The sequence below is a fragment of the Cannabis sativa genome, chromosome 1 (assembly GCF_029168945.1).
Source record: "Cannabis sativa cultivar Pink pepper isolate KNU-18-1 chromosome 1, ASM2916894v1, whole genome shotgun sequence".
Taxonomy (NCBI): Eukaryota; Viridiplantae; Streptophyta; class Magnoliopsida; order Rosales; family Cannabaceae; genus Cannabis; species Cannabis sativa.
This window is the reverse complement of record NC_083601.1, coordinates 24241442-24265735: the sequence shown is the minus strand read 5'-3', so window position 1 is coordinate 24265735 and position 24294 is coordinate 24241442. Positions and strand designations below refer to the sequence as shown.

General features: G+C 33.5%; 3 protein-coding genes across 6 annotated transcripts; 2 read left to right on the top strand and 1 right to left on the bottom strand.

The window, feature by feature from the left end:
* The first annotated feature begins 2486 nt into the window (after positions 1–2486).
* On the top strand, positions 2487–7095 carry LOC115707470 (uncharacterized protein At5g08430). 4 transcript variants are annotated; one of them, XM_061106238.1, is made up of 10 exons: positions 2489–2802; positions 3034–3202; positions 3617–3696; positions 3970–4157; positions 4494–5337; positions 5522–5625; positions 5890–5949; positions 6257–6307; positions 6483–6555; positions 6669–7095. In XM_061106238.1, exons 2-10 carry the CDS (start codon positions 3093–3095, stop codon positions 6812–6814), a joined length of 1656 nt encoding a protein of 551 aa, XP_060962221.1. In that variant the 5' UTR covers positions 2489–2802; positions 3034–3092; the 3' UTR covers positions 6815–7095. The 4 variants fall into 4 exon arrangements, with proteins under 4 accessions (XP_060962226.1, XP_060962221.1, XP_060962230.1 ...); XM_061106240.1 differs by lacking the exon at positions 2489–2802 and adding an exon at positions 2825–2954; XM_061106243.1 differs by lacking the exon at positions 3617–3696 and having other exon boundaries at positions 2487–2802.
* Positions 7096–9362: 2267 nt separating this feature from the next.
* Positions 9363–9776, bottom strand: LOC133032893 (uncharacterized). Its single transcript, XM_061107379.1, has one exon. It carries the CDS (start codon positions 9774–9776, stop codon positions 9363–9365), a length of 414 nt encoding a protein of 137 aa, XP_060963362.1.
* A 6907-nt stretch (positions 9777–16683) lies between these two features.
* Positions 16684–18642, top strand: LOC133029149 (uncharacterized). The gene is made up of 3 exons (XM_061101628.1): positions 16684–17489; positions 17580–17692; positions 17770–18642. The coding sequence occupies exons 2-3, from the start codon at positions 17643–17645 to the stop codon at positions 18320–18322; spliced, it is 603 nt and encodes a 200-aa protein (XP_060957611.1). The 5' UTR covers positions 16684–17489; positions 17580–17642; the 3' UTR covers positions 18323–18642.
* The last annotated feature ends 5652 nt before the right edge of the window (positions 18643–24294 follow it).

The window sequence follows — 24294 nt, the reverse complement described above, 5'->3', positions numbered from 1 at the left end:
CACAGCAGTGTGCCCAAACCGCATGCAAACTTGACACAATGGTCTGTTATTGTTGACAGGCCTGGGACCATTTGTTCGATTGGGAAATCGTGGCATATGGTCAGATCCTTGCCCTCTGCCAGCAGCATTGTAAGGTCTGTACATGCCATTTCTTGTGCCCATTGCAAGATTGGCAGCCATTTTTGATGAAAGATCCAAAACAGTCGAGTGCCTCTCCAATCTTGTTTCATGAGACATTAACAAAGCTTGGACTTCTTCAAGAGAGAGATTCTCACTTCGAGAGGTTATGCTGGACACAACCGAATCAAACTCGGGACCAAGCCCATTAAGCAGATGTAGAATAAGATCAAAATCATTAACAGGATGCCCAGCTATGGCCAAAGAATCACAAATAGCTTTGATTTTATCAACATAATCGGAGATGGTAAGATTACCTTTCTGCAGATTTGTAAGTTGGCCTTTGAGTTGCAGAAGTCTCGCCTTCGACTGACTTGAAAATTTATGCTCTAAGGCATTCCAGACAGAGTGTGAGGTTTGATAACAGGCAACCGTGGCCAGAATTCCCTCCGTCATCGACGAACGGAGCCATGACAACAAGAGTTGATCTTTATGCCTCCATTGACAGAACTGAGGATTGCTGCTGCCATTGACAAGTTTCTCAGGTGGTGCATTGTTGCTGAAGAGAAGTTCATCAAGATCATGGCCAATAACCGTGGGAATGACTTGCGATTTCCAAGAAAGAAAATTTGTACGATCAAGTTTCAAGGGGAGTGAAGCTGTGAGAGAGTTTGAGAACGGGTTCCATTGTTGTGCCGTCGAGGAGGATTGAGCTGGCACAACAGTAGGATCGGAGCCTCCAGCTTGAGACGAGTGGTCACGGAGGAAGCCATCGACGCTAGTCAAGGCTCGATACTACGAAGAAAAGCAAACAAAGAGAGAAAAACGAGTTTGTTTCTAAAACAGACAAAGAAAATGCGTAAGCCATTTCTTTATTGATAAGAGAATGTATTTATATACATGATTTACAATCAGTTAAGGCAAGAAATACAACAAAGAAATCATAACAGAAAATTAACAACCTAACGACCTTAACTAACTCTTATCCAACTGACTATTAGTTAGTTGGTTATCAGCTTGTATAATTATTTCAATGTAATTAGGATGAACAAAAAGCATGAGAATAAATATGACATAATCCAATCTTAATTAGCACAATTGTATAATTATTTGTTATCTTTGTTGTGATCGGTACTTATAATCAGGGGTGGGTGGCTCAACAGAAAAAATAAATTAAAAAATTTTGATAAAAAAATATTTTAAAAAAAAGAAACTTTTTTTTTTCTTGAACTTAGTTAATAAATTTACTGAAAAATGTTTAGTGAGGAGCATAGTTTTACAATAGTAATTTAATATTTATCTATAGCTTTTGTCTCTTCTCAATCACGATTAGATTAGGGGGTTCAAAAAGTTTCTCTTCTTCTTCCTTCTGACCCGAAAACAAAGCTAGGGTTCTATGGGTTTTTCTTCTCTTCTCTTCTTCTCACTTGCTGCCGAAATCTAGGATTCTTATAACAACAAAAAATTGACAAGTTAATGATTGGATTTCGAGAAGTATTAAACACAAATAAAGGTTTTAAGGTTTGTCGTTTGGGTATTATTAATAAAATAGTGAGATTATTCCTATTGTGATTAAATGACCTAAAGTATAAATTGTAAGTTATGATGTCTTGTCTTTTGACATGCAAAGTTCGTATTGGTTTTGAGTGATTTGCTAGCTCCTGTTTTCAGGTTTCAGTGCTCTGTTTTTTTCTTCTTTTGGTTCTTTGGTAGTGGTACAATCAGGCCGGGCCCTGGGCATAGGCGGGCTAGGCCTGTGCCTAGGGCCCACGCAGTCCAGGGGCTCAAAATTTTTATTTTTTCTTTTAAAATTATACATTTTTTTTTACCAATTTTAAAAAATACCACATTTTTTCTAACATAAGGGCCCAAAATTTTTTTTTCTCCTATGGCCCACTTTGTTTCAGGGCCGGCCCTGGGTACAATAGCACCAGGCATGACTGAAGCTTTAGCCATTAAAGAGACGTTAAGTTGGATCAAGGATCATAAATGACATAATGTTGAACTCGAGTGCGATTATCTCTCAATTGTCCAAGCTATTCGAAGTAACATCACCATGGTTTCGCCTCTTGGGGGAGTGGTAATAGACTGTCGAAAGCTTCTATCTATTTTAAACAATGTTTCTTTGTTTTTTATTAAACGATCTGCTAATATGACTGCGCACAGTTTTACTAGAGCGTCATATTCTTTTCCAGATCGAGTTTTCAGTGAGAGGGATGTTCCTATTGAATTACAATCTTATTTTTTGATTGATTTAGCAAATTAATAAAATTCTAGTTTGCATTAAAAAAAAAAAAAATTACTGAAAAATAAGTTTCAATCTTAAAACAAAATTAACAAGGCCGGGGTATAAATATAATAGTAAGTTTCCAAAACAAAAGGTAAAAATGAGAAGGCCTCATTTAAAACGGGTACCATGAAAGACCCATTTTTTTTAATATGAATGCAGAAGAAAAGAGAGAGATAGATTTCATCAACATTCAAGTTTCCTCATTACGAATTTATCAGAAAAAAAGAAGGTTTTCTAATATCCAAGGAGTTGTCTATTTCAATATTCGTTCCCTCCTTTACTGAGAGTAGCAAAGAATTTTATTATTATTTTTTTTTTACCAAACTCTCTCGATCACTAAAACTGGGTTGGACATAGGATTCTTACTGTTGTGAACAAGAGTGGGCACAGCTCAAGTAATCTCTCTCTCTCTCTCTCTTAATAGTGTTTGATGATGATGTTATATGGGTTTCTATGAGTTCTCATTTGCGATAAATTTCATGCTCTGTTATATGTGGTTTTCGAACCATAAGATGGGTAGGGAAGATTTTGAGTGCTTTCACCGAATGTATGGGTTAGGCAAGATTTTTAGTGCTCTTACCGTATGAAAATAGTTCCTTTTCACTTTTGGTTTCCTTGTTTGTCAGGTTTTAGCCTTTAACGAAGAAGAAACAGAGAAAAAGTGGGTTTCTGAGCAGTGAAGGAGATGAAGAAGTATTTTAGAAAAAGAAAATCCAAGCTTAATAAAGAGGTTGAAGCAGAAGATTGGTGTTTTTATTGTAAAGATGGAGGCGAATTACTCATTTGCGATTACGGGTCACTCTCTTATCTCTATACTCTTCACATGCATTATTTGATTTTCACAGTTGTGTCGTCATTGAATGGCAAATCTCCAAAATGCCTTCTTTATTACTTGGAAAACAAGAAAGATCATTCCTTTTTGTTTTTGTGTTTTGTTTTTGGGTGTTTCTTCAAATAGGGGAAGAAGTCACCACTAATATTGTCATTACCATTTTTTTTTTGTTTGGTGGTGTGGGGTTGTTTTCCACTGATCTCTCTGAAGTTTTTTCAGTCGTGTTTATTTATGTGCTTTTAAAGAGAAATTTATTCCCCAAGGAACAATAATGGACATTATTTCTATTTGTAGAAAAAAAAATCTTATTATGGAAGTTTGTTTAATTTTTTTTTCAATAAATGCATTACTTTGTTCATTTTTATTCTACATTTTAGGAACTGTCTGAAAGTCTATCATCCACACTGTGTGGGAAAAGATGAATCTTGCTTAGAAAGTGGAGAACACTGGTTTTGTGGTAAGGGATGCTATATCATCATATTTCTTGCTTTTTGCTCTATAAAAATCATTGGTTTTAGGAGTGTGATCAAGTTCTACCTTTCATTCATGCATGTAGTGTGTATCAATATGCATGTTGGGCCTTGTGATTAGTCAATTTACCTCATTGCATAATTTTACATGATTTGAATACATCAAATAAATTTTAAACTTTCATAATTTCTTCAAAATTAATATATTAGTTTTCTCATTAGTTAATATCTGATTTTACTTGTTACTTTTTTGTTTTCAGGTCTGCATTCCTGCTTGATGTGCTATAAAACCTCAAAGTTCCAGTGTTTTTGCTGTCCTAATGCTTTCTGTGCAAAGTGCATTAACTCTTTTGAGTTTGTACGTGTTAGGGATGATAGCGGATTTTGTAAGAACTGTGTTAGGTTTATCCTACTTGCAGAGCAAGATGAGGTTTATGACTCTAATGGGGTATGCGTATTATTATTATTATTATTATGCTACAGTTTTATAATAAATATATGATCACTATTTCCCATGTAATGTTTCCATTGTTGCTCCTTTTTTCAATTATCAATTGATAAATATTTGAATAAGAAGTGTTACCTTTATAAGTTATTGCAAGACTCTCTTGGCTACTAAAGTTTCATACATTCGTCTCAATCTGTTTATAATTTATAGTTTGCTTCTGCAATAGCCTCCCTTTATCTGTGTTTTTTTTCTTCATAGGCTAGATCACCATAGCTTCGTTTTTGGGTGTAAAATACGCACACAGTTAAGTGCAACTTTTGGTTTTTGATTTTTCAGGTTAAGATAGATTTCAAAGATAGAGAAACACGTGAGGGTCTGTTCAAAGAGTATTGGGACATAGTTAAGGAGAAAGAAGGCTTGACTCTAGATGATATTCATGCCGCAAATAAGAGGTTAAAGAAGAATGATGGTCCAGTTTTAATAGAAAATAGCAGTGATGAAGAAGACAGTGACTTCGTAGTAGATGAGTCCAAAGGTGCTGTAAAACGAAAGCCATCAGCTAAGAGCAAGATATCTAAGAAAGAAGAGTTTATTGGATGGGCATCCAAACCGCTTATTGAGTTTCTAAAATACACTGGTAAAGATACAACCAAACAAATGTCCCAGTATGAAGTGGATGCCATCGTCAAGGGGTACATTCAAGAAAAGAATCTTTTCCACCCAGAAAATAAGCACAAGGTTCTTTGTGATGAAAGGCTCTATTCTCTTTTCCGAAAGAAATCATTGATAAAGAAGAAAATATTTTTTCTTTTGGATGCCCATTTTGTTGAGAACTTGGATGAATCAGAGTCTAGTGATTTCATAGATGAAGACGTAGAGCATTTTCAAGACAGCAATCAAAATGTTGTTATGTCCTGTAAAAAGCAGAGAACTGTTAGCCCGACTAGGAAGTATCAGGAAGAGGAAACTGATCAGAAAGAGGAAGCTGATATGCGAAGCTGCTTTGCATCTATAATTTCTGATAATATCAAACTAATCTATCTAAGGAGGAGTTTAGTGGAGGAACTATCAAAGCAGCCTGAAAATTTTGAAGAAAAGGTAGTTGGAAGTTTTGTTAGAGTAAAAACAGATCCCAGAGATTATAGACAAAAGAATTCTCACCAGCTTTTGACTGTAACAGGTGATTTCTACTAGGAAATATGCACTATAGCACTGTTTTAACTGTTGTTGTAGTAGGCTGATCTGCTGGACATTATGGTCCATTATATTTAATTCTATGCATGCTTTTTCTTTCAAAAAGTTGTATGTGTGTCAGTTCATATCATGAATGAAGTCCGGTTTTATAAATTTTTTTTACTTCTCAGGTGTTGAAAGATCTTCTACTGGTGAAATCCTCCTAAAATGTTCTCGTATGTCTTTTATAGAAGACTTTAGTATCTGTATGCTTTCAGATTCCGACTTCACTGAGGTAACAAAACTAGTTATTTCCTGAATGAATTCTGGTGATTTGTTTTTTTTTATGAAGGATTTTGATTTACAAAATGGTGTGATTCGTTTGGCATTTCATTCAAGTATTTTGTGTGATTGGTCTGACAGTTGTTATTGAACTTCAAAGCTGTTACGTACAGCCTTCTATAGCTTTATGCGCGTGTGTATGTTAGCTTTCAATTCTATTGCATTAACTTGTTCTAACCGAAAATACTTAACTAAATTTGCATCTATTCTATTGCAGGAAGAATGCCAAGATTTTGGAGAAAAGATAGCCAAAGGCGTACACAAAAAACTTACTGTTGTAAGTACTAATATACATGCTCTTTCAAAGGCAGAAAGTTTGAAATATTTATTGATGGGATGATCAGTAAAGATGCATTCATAGTTCTGTTTTGCCTGGTAGTTGTCTTCATTTGTTTAGCTAAAGGCTTGTCTAATTTAATTTACTGAACACATTTTATAAATCTACAGTCAAAACCTTTGTTATAAGATTCTTACTTGCCCCTTTTGTCAATATACAAATTCTTGTTCAAACAACCTTGTGTGGACATGGATCAACAAAGAGAAACAAGTAAAATCAACCTAAAGCACTATCTGAACTTTTGCAGGTTGAGGTTGAGGAGAAGGCTAAAATTCTGCATGCAGACATTACTAAGCATGTATGTTTATTCTAAACTACCATTAGTTGGAGATGCAACAATTTGAACTACAATTTTCTCTAACTGTTGCATAATTTGATTCAGCTCTTCTAATGATAAGAATCTTTATATGTTTTTTCATGTTTCTACCCTGATCGTCCTTTGGGGGTTGCATGTGGGGTAAATTACTCGGCAGTGGATTAAGAGAGAGCTGATTGTCCTGAAGAATTGCATCGATCATGCAAATGAGAAGGGGCGGAGAAGAGAATATCCTTTGTTTATTTCTTGCAGCTGAACTTTTAACCATGTTTCATTTTGTGTTTTAAGGTGCGAATTGATTATGCTACAATACAGGTTGACCTTGACTTTTGGTTCTGAACATTGTTAGAGTTCTTAGAACGAAGAGATCGACTTGAAAATCCATCCGAACAGGAAAAATTACTACAAGAGTTGCCGAAGGTCACTGCTGAAGCTTTGGAGGCAGAAATAGAAACTGATGATACAGGGGCTAAAATTCTGTACTTTTGAGAAAATGGAAGCTGAGTTATGGTCCATTTGATTTTGTGAATGTCTTAGTTTTTGGAACTGAATTGACCACTTGGGGTGATTAATTTAAGATAAGCTGTTAGCTGTACTCTTATTTTTTTGTATATGCCATCCATTCCATGTTGATGGCCTACCCAGGTTTTATCCTAATCTTTGCAATATGTGAAGATTCTAATCTTATCAGTTGTACATATGTCTTTGACACATTTTCTATCCAAAATTCTAATATAATGCACCTGGTATAGATGGGCCAGTTTTATTTATGTATTTATTTAATTTTTTTTTTTTAAAAAAAACATTACAGACATGATTATGTTGTGACCACTAACAATGCTACCAAAACAAGAAAAAACAACAATCAAGATAATCTATCCATTGAACAATACAAACTATATACAAAAAAGAAAATGATTGATTGGTAAGAAAATTACAAATTTAAAATTATGGAACACATTATTTGTTTTTTTTTTTAATCTTTCCGCATAAAATACCTGAATAATTCGTTGTTGAAAACAATCTTAAAATTCAAAATGGAAACGAGGAATAATATATACAGTTTTGGATGTTTAACACTATAAATACGAGTAGAGTTATTAACACTATATATGAATGTAAATGTGAAATTTTGACTTTGCATTTATAAAACTAAAATTTATCTCCTAATCATTAGTATATCAATATTATTAGATTAGGTCAATTTAATTTGTTATTAAACCTAAAATTACTTTTTCCGTTTTTCAACTTACTTTTGTTTCTCTCTCCTTCCATTCTAGCTCGCTCTATTCAAGAGAACCGAACCGCCACGACCATTGCCACGATCCAAGACCACCCGTACTGCCGCCATCCAAGACTACTGCCACCATTCAAGACCAGCAATATCGTCACCATCCAAGACTACCATCACCATCCAAGACTACTCGACCCACTAAAAATTAATCGGACCTACCCTCTCAACTCCATTTCAATCCGTTCGAGTCCACCCCAATCTCCTTTCACACCGCGAACGGAGAGACCACCGCCACGTATGGAGACCACAAATGCAGACTATGAGCCCACACCAATCTTGTTAAACGCATGCATGTTAAACGCCAAATACATTCTCAGCTACGTACTAAGGGATAATAGCCAACTAAGACTAGTGCATTTCAAACGTACATGCCAAGTGAGGTGGTTCCCCAAACTAAAAGAAGATAATATTCATTAATATATTTTTTCTACTAATCATTAATTTTTTGAAGTATCTAAATGTATTATTTTTTATTTTACAGTGGTGATTGCGGGATATACGACATTGAGTACATTGAACACCTTATGATGAGCCGATCACTGGAGAGAATTAATGATGATAACATGACGGTATTTAGAGATCGGTGGTGTGTAGACTTGTTTTACCAAAACTTGACTTGGTAAGATAGGAAAAGTTTAGGGATAGTTTTTTTGTACTTTGTAATTATATGCTGCAAACATACATCGATATATATATCGCTACATGTCGCTTTTTATATCGCAATGTATGTCGCTTTATATTGCTATAATTAAGAAATTCGGAAACAATTAATAAATGGTTAAATAGCGGCATAAGTACCCAAAGTTTTGAGTTTGTAAGTGGCATAAACCCAATGATTTTTTTAGTGGCATAAGTACCCAATATTTGTAAAACTGTAATTTTTCCCTATTTTCATCAGTACAAGCTCCGTTTTAAATTTATTAAAAAAATATTTGGAAGTAACTGATACTACATATTTTCGTCCAGACCAAATAATCTAAAATTTGGGTCTTATATGTGTCCTGTTTAAGACAATAACAGAGTCTGTAGTGATGAAACTGGAAGAAAATTACAGTTTTATAAACATTGGGTACTTATGCCACTAAAAAAAATCATTGGGTTTATGCCGCTTACAAACTTAAAACTTTGGGTACTTATGTCACTATTTACCCATACCTTTATTTGCTAATATATCGCTAATGTTATTGCTATATGTCACGTTAAATCGCTAAGTTCTTAAAAGACTTTGAGAACACAAAAAATAGTTATGTTTATATGCTGTGAATAACATCACTACATGTTGCTATATGTTGCCAAAATATTGTGCAATATTTTTTTGATGATTAAAAACCAAACTTGCAAATTTTGGAATTCTTATTGTTACCATATCAATAATGTCATCGATAGATGTCGCAAAAATATTGTTAAAACATGCCCAGAAAGTAAAAAATTACAAAATAGAGTTCATAAATCATACTACTAATGCATGCAATTAATATACTAAAATAATGCTCAAACTCGGGCCTTGCATGAAGCTTTGTTATGGCCCAAGCCGTCACAATTTGAACAACAGTGATGTTCCACAACTTTTTGCCTGTTAAATAGATATCGGTTACTCCGTATTCTTCCTGCATCGCTCTTCCTTTGACGACCTACGGGTTTCTTCTCCACTGGTACCCCGACTTTCATATTCTGCATGTGTTCTGGAAGTACCCAATCATCTTCCTCACCGACAAGATTAATTGTTGCATTGTAAGTATTCTTCTACGTCTCTTTTGTGTAATAGGGGGAGGTAAGAGCATACACGCTGACATTTTGAGTAATTTCCGCTACACATGCATGGGCACAAGAAATTTTTAACAATTGGAACATGTCGCATGTGCATGTTTTCTCAACTAAGTTGACATCATCACCTCTTTCACCCTCAGAACCTCTACCAACGTTAAACAAATGTGCACTATTATGTTGGATGCTTCTGAACCTACCATCCTTGTGTTGTGCTACCAAATCTTCCTTAAAATTAGTTGCCAAAGGGGTAGCACACTTACTTGCCTTTTTGAGACGGGCAGCGAACCAACTTTGAAGTGCCAACCTTATGAACTCAACTAGAGTAGTGATTGGATATTTCCGAAATTCTTCTACTACGTTATTAAGGCTTTCAACATCGTTGTTTGTCATTATGTTGTACTTTTCTCTTGGATAATAAGGACGAGCCTACTTTTCTAATCTTTTTACTCTTAACATAAGCAGCGATAATAGGATCCATCCGTTGAAGCACCTAAAAATGTCTATCACATTTTCTCTTTAACCATGCGTAAGCGGCCAACCATATTTACGTGTTATATACATCAATCTTGAACTTGTGGGTGACATTCATAGAAATATGTTTACATCATGCATAGTGGCATGCTTTGGGGAAAACGACCTCGGCATGTTCAATGCTTTGATTCATATTCGATACAAATACTAAGTTTTCAACCTCTCCAATTGCTTCCCTTAACTTCTGCAAGAAATACTTCCAAGAGTCGTGATTTTCACTATCAATAATTGCAAAGGCAATTGAAAACAATTGGTTATTTGCATTGTACACCACAGCAACTAACATATTGTGCCCCCATATCTTGTGTTCAAGAATGTGCTATTGATACTAATCACAGGACGACAAAACTTAAATCCCCTCCTTCAAGCATCCAGTGACCAAAAATAGTAATTGAACTTGTTGTCCTCTATGAAAATGTCTGTATTAGTACCCGAATTCTTTTGCTCCAGCATGTACAAGTAATAGGTAACTTTGTATAAGATTGTACTGACATACCCCTAACATGCATAAGTACCTTCTCACTGCACCTCCATGCCTTCTTATAACTAATTTTGTTTCCATAATCGTCAAATATATCCCTCTGTATGTCTTTTACCTTGTACTTAGTTCCATCTGATGTGTACTTGTTCTTAATAAGGTGGCCAACAACCCATGATGTTGCTTGACGATTATCAGCATATTTAGTATCCAGGTTACATGTGTGTTCGTTGTGGAACACAGTGACCTCAAACATGTCACAACGTGCCTTCTTCCTCCTCCTCACTCTTCATTTGCAATTTGAATCCTTGCAAGTTGCGTAAAATACATCAGTGCTAAACTTCCTCACAATGAACTCAAAATTTCATTTTCAATGCAAACCTTCCCACTACATTTTTCAATTCAGTCTTGTTTGTGTACAGCTTACCAACAATTATTTCTCTTGAAGGTGTACCACTAACAGAAGTTGTATAAATATTATTTTTCTTTATGTATTCCCATGTCCACACAATAGGTTTGAATTTTGTACAAACTTCAAAATTAGATGGTACAATACTATGAGAAAAACCTAGCTGATTGCTACTAGTGCCTGGTGTTTGATGTTTTTTTACTATGAGCGGTTTTTCATTATTGCTCTGTCCTCTGGTTCTTTGGAGATAATGGACGTAGTTCCAAACTCAAAGCAGGTACCTCTACAACTTCATCAACTTACAACTCCACATCACCATCCTGGTTCAAATCTACCACAGGATCATTGTTGTAAAAGGGCACATCAAACTCATCAAATTGGTCAAATACGTTGTCAACTTTTTCCTCATTTATATTAGTAGGGGCTTGCTCATTCAAACCTACCATTGGTTCTGTTTCTTGACAAAACTCCCAATAACACTTGTTGAGGGGATAGTTGGCGGGGTAGGCCCCAAAATCGCATGCCTCTTAACCTTAGTCACAAACAGTGGCAACAAGTTCTCCACATTCATTTTTGCTTTTAATTTTAAGAATAATCTTACTTGACTATCTTTCACTAAAACTTCCAGTGGTATCATATTACCTTTCATGTACATGTAATACACCTCTACTTTCAGTTCATACACTAGAGAGTCTACATCAAACTCTTCATACAAAATTTCCTGCATCTTCTGTAAAGTAGTGTCAATCTCAAACATAACATCTTACTTTTTAGGTTAATGAATATCCAGTTAAAACCTTCAACTGTCCAAGCCCCATAATACAATACAACCACAAATACTATTGAATCCACAAAAAAAGGGAAAACATTTGTAACACCCGAATTTAAAACTTGCTAAACTAAAACATGAAAACTTAAATATATTATAAATATTAAAAATTTATAGTCGGGATCCTGAACTTTACCAAACGTAGTTAAAAATATACATTTTACTGTATACAAAATAGCAAACTTTCCTTAGCATTTAATTTTTTTTTTTAAACAGGTAACTACAAAATACAACTCAAAATATTGAAAGATCGAAACCCTCCAGGCTGCACTGCTGCGATATGTACAATCACTGCCGAGCTCCAACTCACTTTTCCTCAAGCTTAGCTTTCCCTTTACCTACACATGGTAGCAAACTGATGAGTCAACAGACTCAGTAAGATATGCATAACATATATATAAGCAATGCTCTATCGGTTTTATGTTTAAGCTGCCCTGAACTCATCAGCCGAGCTCACCAAATGGTTAAGAACATTCTTAATGGAAGCACGACCACTGTACCATATGCACTAAAGTACCAACTCTATACTTGTGTTGGTAGGGTCTTTACTGTACTCCCAAGAGTTACTAAGTGTTGTACCACATGCACGACATACCTCCCCTGGTACTCGTGTTGGTAACACTGTAACTATTCTAATATCTTACACTATACTAACACTCTTAAATTACATTATTGTTAGCGTTAGTAGTGTAAACAATTAACACAAGCATACAATCGGCTATACATATTATTTATGCTATCTTACCTCGTTCCAGATTCAAGCGTGCCGATCAACTTGAATGGAAAATCCTTGAGCTAAACAGAGGTCCCAAGTCACAAAACACAATTGGGTAAATTACTTAAACAACTAATTTAACACCCTAACTCAAAAGCTAAGGTGATCTTAATGACACATTCAAAGTACTATCACCCTAAATACTAAGAAAAACCAAACCATGCTCAAAAAATAACACAGATTCGGAAAAGTCAAGATTTCGGGAACCTGGCATGAAAACTGGCTAACCGGTTTTACATACCTTGTAAAACTGGTGGACCGGTTTGCTCCAGCAATCCCCAAAAATTACACAACTCGTCCAAATCTTTCCCAAACGCAACCATACCTTCCAGAACACCTGCAAATACATTCTAGAACAAATCCCACACAACAGTAGCAAGAAAAACACAACAAAACTCAACATGCCATGGTTGCGTCAAGTTTGAGCTCCATGAACTCAAACTTGACCAAACCCACAAATTACCACCAAAATAACTCCAGCAATCTTAAAACTTCATCTAAGACCTACCGAAGCTAACCTAAACGAAAATTAACAATACATAATCAAGTTCATCAAAATCATCCTTAACCTAACAAAACCTTCAAAAGAACATCATAAACTCACAACAGAACAAGCTTAGGGTTTACCTCAGATCAAGCCCTCAAATTCCACCTAATAGCTTCAGAAATTGAAAGAAAAATCCCCCTTGGCTGATGATTCTTGCTGGCCGAACAAAGAAGAAGGAGAACAATGAAGGGTTGTCCTCTTCTATTCCTAATTTCTCCAATTAACAAATAAAAGGTTATTTAATTAACCTTTACCTAATTAATTGGAAGCTGTCAAAATATGGTAAAGACACCCATTTAAAATAAAGGTAAATTACTAAATTACCCCCATCACTAAACCTAGATCAAAAATCGGCTTGGGGGTAAAATGGTCCACAACCACAACCCCGCCATTACCAACTAATTGAACTTACATGACATATTTTCTAACATTACCAAATTCTATATTTCCTCAAGTGACTAAAATATCCTCCGTTGCATTTTCCATTGTCGCCAAGCTAAAATCACAGAGATAACATATTTTACATTTAACATAATCATTCACATAAAAATTCCAATATTAATGATATTAATAATAAAATTAGCACTTATAATCTCACTAATCTATATTTAAATATTGCGGTTGCTACAACATTAGTTAACAAAAATATATCGAGAAATATCAAAAGTGACATCGCAAGTTATTATAATATGTGTCGATAAGCTCGTCGCTATATATTGCAACATAAATATCATTTCCTAATTCACCAATGCATAAGTTTAACACAATCGACAAACATCGCGAACAATGTCGATAGACATCACGACTATCGTAGTTAGAAAGCATAAAATGATCGTGTTGTAAATTTAGTCGCAACTTGTCGCCAAATATCGTTAAAAGTCATCCCTCCCGTTCAGTATGCCCTAATCTCGCTAAATATCGTGAAACTTGTCGCTAAATATCATTAAAAATCATCCCAAACATTCAATATGCTCTTATGTCGCTAAAAATGTATCGCAAAATGTCACTAAAATACGAAAAAAATTAGAAAACGTAGAATTTCGACAGCTCGAGTTTCAATAACAACATAGCCAAAATAAAAGAATGATATGTGTAGATCTATTCATTTTAACCTAAATATAATTAAAAATAACTTAATCCAACAATAATTACTAAATAAATTACACACCCGACCATTGTTTTTTTCTTCAAGAATTATGTTGGTAGGAAGTTTGGGATGCTCTACCTACTTGGTTGTCAATGGTGCTCCTCCAAATGGTGCTTTGACAAATGAAAAATTTGGCAAGGGTGTGTGTGTGTGAGTTTACAGAGAGAGAAAGAGAGTGATGAGAATGAGAGGGAAAGATAGGGATTTAGGTTTAGTTTTGTTATTTGAGGAGTAAAATTAGTGGTAAAAAAAAAAGAAGTAGCATATTTTATTTGATGTTTTAGAGAGATGTATATAATTAGACCATGCATTTATTTTAAGCATGCATCGTCAAATTTTCCATTTAAAATATGGAGGAGCTTGGAGAGGAGAGGACAAACAAGCACCTCTGGAAGGAGTAACTCAAGAGATGTGGAATGACTGCATTGCTTATATTGGGGCACAGATAAAGAACAAGTACGCAATTATCAATGTTAGTTATACTTTATGTTTTAGTCAATAATAAATAATTAACAGCATGCAACACAAATATGTTAATTCAAGGCAAGATTAATAAAAAATAAAGTCGGGATTAAATGAAAATTCAAGGTGGAAGGGAATCAAAGCCTATTGTAGTACATATTTTTGATGAGATGGGATTTTATAATTATTTGTGATTGATAAATATTATTTTTTCTTGTAAAAAATGATAATCACACTTATTTTTATTTAAATATAGGATAATTCTATGACAGGAGAACTTTTAACTCCTATAGACACTTTTTGAAAGTTCTACCATAAAGACAACACTTGGCGCAATGAATATACACAACAAGCTTATGGAAGTTTATACACTACTACAATATGGGCCTTTAGCTTCCCTTTTTTTTAACCCATTTTATAAAAAGGGAAGCTAAAGGGTGTGAAAACACCCACCTGATTCGAAATTGACATTTAGAGGCGGTTTTTTGGTAAAAACCGTAGGTATATATATTAATAAACCCTATCCCGTTGGTTGGAAATTGGGAAATTTTGAGGGTTTTTGGGAGACCCTATGCCGTCGGTTCCTAGCAAAGAACCGACGACATAGGTGCACACTTTATTGACACGTGTGCACCTATACCGTCGGTTCTTTGCTAGGAACCGACGGCATAGGGTCTCCCCTTAATAACCTTCTGCATCGTCTTCTTCTTCCTCACTTCTTCTTCTCCAGCATACCAGCCACTCTACAGCAGAGAGAAACCCACGAAAAACCCACAAAAACTCTCGCCAACCACCTCTAAAAACCCCCATATCTCTCTCTTATTTCTTCACCATTTCACCTCATTTTTGTCTTAAAATTTTCTATTTTCAATATCTAATCCCATACACTAATTAAAGTTTTGTTTTTTTACCCATTTACACTGTACCCGAACCTATTTTAAAAAAAGGTGGTGGTTTAACTCCGACCATTGATTTTAGTGGAGAAATCGTTTAATCTCAACGTTCATTAAGGTATAAATATGATTTCTATTCATTTTATTAATGTACATTGGTATTATTTCGTTTTTGTAAATTTTTTTTGGGATTTTTTCATTTTATTAATATTATATTGTGTGTGCTATAGGTGGCCGGATTTTTGTTCGCAATTTGTCGCTGGATTGCGTTTATAAGGTAAATTTATTTACTTGATATATAATATAAATGTATATATTTTGTATTTTATTATTGAATATGTGTTTATATATATGTTGTGTGTATATATATTGTGTATATACTATTTGTGTATTTTGTGTATTTGTATTGTATATATATATATGTTGTGAATGAGAATGAGAGGTAGTAAGAATTTAATTAGTTTAGAGTTAAAGTTTTTAAAATAATGGTAGTGTGATATATAATTGATTATATATGTATATATATATGTATATGTTATTTTTAAAAAAATTAACTATGGAAATTAGTAACTAGTAACTTGCTACTTTGTTTAATAACTAGTAAGTAATTTAATAATTAAAAATTTAATTTGGTTGTATATTGCATTATGTTATTGGTTGTGTGCTAATATTTGAGAGTCGATCGACATATTTCGGTATTGATCGGATTTGCAATAGGTATATCCATCCGCTAACCATTTGTTATTATAATTAATTATCAATGCATGTTTAGTTGAGTTTGAATATCTTAAATATTCATCCGTAATGAAGTAGGTTCTGCGAATACATGTACTGCGGTCGGATGGGGATAAATTTTGTATTGTTTATGTTAGTTTTTTTGTTCTGTATTGTTATATTTGTTTTGTTTGTTACTTTAGGCACTTTTAAAATTTTTGGGAACGTCCAATTACAGCCGTTATGCTGCCAAATTTCGGTAGAATTTGGATCAAATTTCGGTAGAATTTAGTGTTAGTAGCATGATTATCAATGTCAAAGTTCATATTTGAAAGGTTCTCAAATTTTGTTTGTTAATGGTGTAGATATGGCCAACTCGGGTTCAGGATCTGATTCAGACCCAAAGGCAGAGTGTCCAACAGTAATACCTACAAGAGGGCCTACTCAAATGAATGAAATATCCAAGCTAATGGATCAAGGAAAAAGAGTGGCCCTCGAGGTTAATGACAAAGGACAATACTGCGGGAAAAGCTATGCCAAGCTCGTATCCATGCTAGGTGTCAGATGCCGGCAGACGATAGGGTTGTCCTATAAAAATTGGAAAGAAGTCAACCCGACTCTGAAAAATCAAGTTTGGAAAGACATACAAGTAAGCTGTTATTTGTTAGAATTTTGATTTGTTTTTCTATTAATTCAAATGTTCACTCTAACCGTGTTTGTTTCCCTTCAAACTAGACGGGGTTCATTGTGCCGGACTCCTTCAAACATGATTGTCTCATCCTAGCAGGGAAGTTAATGAAAGACTTCAAGAATAGGATGACAAAAGACATCATAATGCCCGCTTTGCAAGAGAAGGATTTGGGACGACTGGCACAAGTCCCTGAAAAGCACCCCGAGATCGACGCTACTGATTGGTGCACTTTTGTTGAAAGTCGACTAACTCCCGAATTTCAAGTACGCTAATTATATTAACACTAAGATAAACTCTTAAATACAAGTACATGTATCTAATGTATTTTTTTGGCATTGTAGGAATTGAGTAAGGTGCAACGTGAACGTTCCTCGAAAATTCAATCCAGACATCGAAGTGGTCGGAGTGGAATGGTGAACGTACGGGAAGCTGTGGTAAGTAATGCTTAAAATTTAATGTGCTATAATGTGCTATAAAATTTAATTGGTACTCATTTAATTGTTATAACGTGATGTAGAAAAAGGATCTCGAAGTTGCAGATCCCCCCGCCACCGTGTTTGGATTAAATCTCGCACCAAGAGTCGAAAACTTGTCATTGATTACGACAAGGAAATTGCAGAGAAGATAGTAAGTATATATTAATCCTTAATTGAGTTCTACTCATGAGTTAGTGTATATAATTCATATACTAATTTCTTGAATATATGCGTGCATTAGGCTCAATTAGAGGAGAAGCTTAGTCAGGGACAAATTCAGGTCCAGGGCCAAAACGATATCCTGATGCAGGCGCTCGGGACACCAGAGCATCCTGGACGTGTCAGGGCTTCTGGGTATGCTATTACTTGAAATGTTATTTATTTAGTTACACAAGTAAAATCGTAGCTAATTTGCATTTTATGATTTGTAGGTTCCTGACCAGGGCATCTAAACTGTTCGGCAGGAAGAAAAGGGAAGTGTCTGATGTTGTGGCTCGGCAAGCGAAGGAGATTGAAAAATTAAAAGCCGAAGTACAATCCCTTAAGCAGAAGAGAAACGCTGCCGAACAAGAGGAAGAAGGAGAGGTGGCTGGTGAGGCGTATGTTCCACAACCATACGCTCCTGAGGATGAGGTACAACCACAAACTTATGTTGAGGAGTTTATTTCCCTCAACGACCAAGGTCTCCTGTACAATTTCGATGACCATGCGGCCCTTAATCAGCAAGTACATCTCTGCTCTGACAACATTGACAACATTGTGGCCCGAGCGTATTTGTACGAGCATGTTGGTATAATCAAAGTTCACTGCCAGGACTACGATGATTCACATGCCCGGATTATGGTGTCGGAAATCCTGCAAGAGGACGCTGAAATCCCAGTCCCAATTGAAGAGTGCAGATATGTTAGGGACGTATCACAGATGTTCCTTCCTTGGCCTAAACACTTAATTCTAACAACCGAGGTAACTTCTCTTATAAATTAATTATTAATGATTAGTGGAGTTTGAATATCTTCAATATTCATCCGTAGTGAAGTAGGTTCTGCGAATATATGTGCTGCGGTGGGATGGATGAACAAACTACTGTTATATATGTGTTATTTGTTTAGGGTCCACTCGCTCAACCGCCCTCAAGACGTGATGCGTCGAAGGGGAAAGCTCCGATGCTTTCTCCACAAGGCGGTGGTGCACGGGAAGATGACTTGTTCACGGAAGAGAAGATGGCGTTGATCCCTAATTTGCTAAAATGGATGATTCGTGAATTCCTGAGGCTCAAAGATAAACGTGATATAATCACAATTCCTGTCCCCCACGTACCCAGATCACGTTATTTGGAGAGGATTTGCAGCAGGTTGCTACGTGTGACTACATCGGCAACCAGGGAATGCTGTTTGGAATGATGTATACTCTTCTTTAATCTAATTAACCTTATATATCAAATTCTAGTCAAATTATTATAAGACACTAACACTTTTTTTGGCAGGAACATCTGGGAGAGCATCAACGGTCTGAGAAATTTTTTCAAGTTTTACGACCCAGAGCTTCTCGTAGTGCATGGGAACACCAATGAAGAAAAGAGTCAGTCTTTTGACGATGCGGCAAGACGATTGGCTAATTGGTTATCATTAATGAATAAGAACAACCAAATGTTCTTTATTCCTTGGAATATCGAGTAAACTCTATTTAATTCTTTAGTGCTAATTGTTCATTTCTATATTATGACTTCAAATTATTTTTATACTATCTTACTTATATTCCAATATAATTTTCTAGGATGCATTGGACGCTAGTGGTGGTTACGCCAAGGAAAATTATCCATTTAAACCATGTAAGTGGCCGCCTAATTCCCGAAGAAATAGAACAAATGATCGGAAGGTAATAATTTAATGACTTCTTATGTAACAAATTTAAATTAACTAACGAATTGAAATGCTAATATAATTTTTCAAAACAGGGCATTCATCTATATAGGGGACGTACATCAGTATCTTGGCCCGTGGCTAGGAATTAACCAAGCAAACTGTCCAAGACAACCTAAAAGCCAAGAATGTGGTTTTTATGCTTTGAAATATATCACTGACATCGTCGCACGTGCAAACCCCAGCCGTTACATACAAGATAAAAAACCTGTAAGTTTTAATTATTGATTAATAGTATATATTTATTATAATAACAAATATATAATATACATATATATATATAAACTAATATAAACTTTTAATTTTTTTAACAGTTTGGGGGTAAGAAGCAATACGATCCAAAAACTGAATTGTTACCACTACAGGGAAAGTGGATAGAACAATTGATGGCGCTGATTTACGTTGACGATTGAGGTTGAAAGGTCCAATAATTTTTCATCATTATGTAATTTTTATAGATTAACTTGTAGTTAGATTTATTAACTTATTAATATTTTTGACTAATTTTACATTAGTGTTTGTGTAATATTTAATTACTTTTATGAAATGAAATTATGTATTTTACCCAAATTTAAATAATATTTAATTTACATTTTAAAAAATAAATATGTAATTTAAATTAAATAAAATAATATATAAATTAATAAATATATAATTAAAATAAATTATATAATTAAAATGTAATTAAAATTATATAATTAAATTAAAAAAAATTGAAAAAACTAAAATTCGCTTGCTTTTGGCGTCGGTTGCTACGCCACATATGGCGTCGGTTATTGGCTAGGAACCGACGCTATATGTACCCCTATGGCGTCGGTTCCTAGCTAATAACCGACGCCATAGGGGTACATATGGCGTCGGTTTATATAAACCCTTTAGCGTCGGTTCATATAAACCCTTTAGCATCGCCCTGATCAGCGTCGGTAGCGAATTTCGTAAAAATCGACGCTGAAAGGGCTTAAAAACTACCTCTAAAGGGGGTTTTTGTAATAGTGATATTGATATTTATTAATTTATGATACTTCTTTCAATTTGTTTTGCATTCAAATTGACTATTTAATTTATTTGATTTTTGTAGGAGAAATTAAATGGTTTAATTGGCTGCAAATCAACCAGCACCCAGTGATGATATCAATCTGCTTAGGATGATATAGATCCCACACAGTACCCACGAGATCTGCCTGTTATTACGCAAGTACTTGGTGAGTGATCTCGACATCTGCAAGGCTTTGGGCATCTCAAGAATTAAGGGCATTTGGGGCCAAAAGAGCACTTACTATGTCTTCTACTCCTGGCTCACAGACTGTTAATATGAAACAATATGAGGCCTGTGTTGGAGGCACAACAAGAAACTTAGTAATCGAAGCAGTAACATGAAATGCAATAACTCTACCTGAAGCAATTCCAAGATCAATTTAAGTATCTCTCTTGAGTTCTTCCTAGTTTCAACTTGCCTTCTATGGATCCACTTTTATTCCCTGCTCCTTCTAGTGTTGGGTCGTGATCACGTTGTTCCGAGACAGAACAACGACGACGATAAAATTATCCGTTTGTAGAAATATAAATATTTTATAATTAACTTTAGAACTTTACTTTTTTTTCCTCAATATCTTTTAATATTTTATTTTAGTATTTTTATTTAGTTGCTAACCTTACAAATCAGATATCTTTTTTATAATAATTGGATTGGGATAATATTTAATTATATATGTCAATATTGTTTTTTTTTATTTTATTTTTCAAATATAATTTAATATTTAAAATTAATTATAATACTCATTATAATTTATTCAAATATTTTTTTGTTATAAAAAAAACAATCTTTTACAAATGGGCCGACCAATAAAAAGTTTTTTTTTTTTAAAAAAAATTTAATATTAAAATATACCAATAAGAATATATTACTACTTATAGTGAGTAAGATCTTATCATTTCTAAAATTATACAGTTATTACTTGCTTCCCTCCTCCCACCCTCCTAATTAAACTTGTTTGCTTTGAGATATTTAGCCATGAATCTTTTCATATTTTCTTTTCTTTCCAATCTCAATCTCTTTTTGTTTTCCTTATATCATATAAGGAAATTATCTTGAAATTTGTGAGAATATATTCTCGCTTTTTCTGGTCCTTATCTACTTTTGATTTATATAAAAACAAAATAATGCTTAATTTTTATCTAATGAACGATAACACAATATTACTTATTACATATTTTTGTTTATTCTGTTTTATCCGCTTAATAAATATATGGACAATAACAACATGTACATTTTCATTGATAATTAAAAAAATGGTTACATGCATATATTTTATATAGAAGACCTACCTATATATATTATGTAAGTATAGATAGCAAAGCAATGGTTTGACATAAAGTACGATATATAAAAGTATACTTGTTTGACTCGAATATTAGACACGTAAACTTCAAACATAGACTTACAGATTTATATATATACACACACGCACGCACGAGGCAACTAATTTTTAATTAGATTTGAAAAAAAAAAAAAGTATTTTGTCATAGATAAAGAGAGAGATAGAAGAGTTTTTATATAATATATATACAAATTAATTACAAAATTTAGGAGCTTATATACACTTTTTAATTTAATTATATATGGGTGTTAAACATGGTGAAGTTAAACTTTGCTGATTATATATTCGTTATAAGTTGCATGAGATTTGATGTAATTTATTTTGTTCTTAATTATTATAATTAATTATTAGTAACATACTTTAATTTAATTTTGAATTGTGATATAATTTATTCCGACACCTTTTCAGGTTACTTTCGTAGCGTTGGATCCCAACTATCAAAATAAAAAGGCCAAAATAATAAGGATCATATATAATATATATACTTTTAACTGACTGATATGGTATAAGCAATAAAAATAGAATCATTTTTCTTTTTTTACTTTTAACGATTCCGATGTTAATGCCCCAAAATGTAACCTTTTTTTTTTCAAAAAAAAAAAAAAAACAATACTAGCTAGTACTAACCAGTCCCTCTAAAAAAACTCAAAAAGGGAATCTCTTAGTCGAAGAAATTAATGGGGTTTATAAGATTGTAGGGTAAGTATGTCTCCTCTTTTATGTAAAACTTTCCTGTTTCTGTTTTGAGACATAAAACTCCTCATGTTACATTTTGAGAAATTAGAAAAGAAAACAATGTACAATTTCATAACACTCAAATATATTTATATATATATATATATATCAAAATAAATATTATTATTAGCTAGGTAGCTTTTCTCTCCCCCAACACCTTTTATTCTCGTCAAAAAAAATCACTTGGGATTTGATTCCCTGGCCTTGTTTTTCAAAAAGCTTGATATGATCACCTTGCTTCTTCTAAAGCTGACCAACACATTTGGGCCCTTAATAAAAATTAAATTCACCTACAAATTAAAATTGTTATATGTGCTCTCTTTTAATTTATTTCAATCTATAGACGTAACACCTTGCCTACATTGCCTTGCCCCACTCTCACCTACCATGAATAATATTACCTCACTAGCTATATATGTAGCTATTTAATTCTAATAATAATAATAATTATTATAATATGCTTATGAGCTCGATCCATAATCCATCTTTATCTTTAATTTTCTCATGCTATGATATTCTCTCACTCTCACTCGTAATTATGATTAATCAGAGGGAAAAAAAAAATCATTGAATCATGACTAACTGGTCTTCGATCGACAACACAAAGTCACAAAGTTAGTCCCTAGCCAACAACCATTATTTATGCCTGGAGAGCATATATATATATTTATATATTTATATATGTAATGTATGACGGCAATTACATTAATTAATATATATGTGTTACTATGTTAATATTAATTAAGCCAGTTGTTAAAAATATTTATAATATGTGGTTAAAATAATTTGTCGGCGAATCCCTTAAACGCGTTTTACCATAAATAAATCTCAATTTCATCTTAGTTGAGACTTGTGTGTTGTGATGTAACAGCTATTAATTTCTAATTCGCCCTTAGCTTGAGAACATATAGAGTAATCATCATTAAAAATATGACCTTTGCTTCAGACAACTAACTCCCTAACCTAAATATATATATATTTCAGTGTAAAAAGCTTCATGTCTCTTCCAATATTTCCTACTCATCATTTTCCCAGCCATTATAGTGACATATTTTATAAATATCTTAATTAATTATCTTGCACTAATTATCTTATTACCATACAAATATATTATTATTACCTAATTAATTATAATAATTCAAAAATGTCATTATCAGTTTCCAATGTTTTCAGGACAACTTTTATGCATATTCATAATCAAAAATTAATTTTTTTATCATCATGTTCATGGTTAAGATGTCCTTCATAAATAAAATAGGTGTTACACTTCATACATATTATATATAATTGTATGGCACTCATTTCTTATTTTTAAAATCATACTAGTAAAATCGTAACCAGAGAATAAGAGAGAGGTATATATATATATATATATATATATTTATATATACAGTAGCACAGTGATAGAATCTATAATCCAATTTGATCAAAGCATTTTTACAATTTCGTTTTTCTCAACTAGCTAGCTGTAACAAGTTGGGATAAAGTTACACTTTGATGGGGGAGCGCTAGAACTTAAAGAATATATTATATTGACTCGAAAATATTTTTCATTAATTAGGAGAGAGACGGCATTTTAATAAATTAGTTAATACATTATTTATTTATTTATTTTACACAAATCATTACAAAAAATTACTTTTTTTTAGTGATAATTTTATAGTCGATGCTAACATGAATTTTTTGTGATTAAATATAACTTTTATAGTTACAATAAAAATTTATTTATGATTAAAACATAATATTTAGATGTATATAAATTGTCACTAATTTAATTATAGTTGCAACAAATATCGTGACAAAAAATACATTTAATTACACCAAATAGTATTTTTTGTGGCTAAAACTTTTAGCCACGGATCTTTTAGTCACAATATAAGAATGATTTATAATTAGTCACAATTTTTTTACTTTTAATTATAAA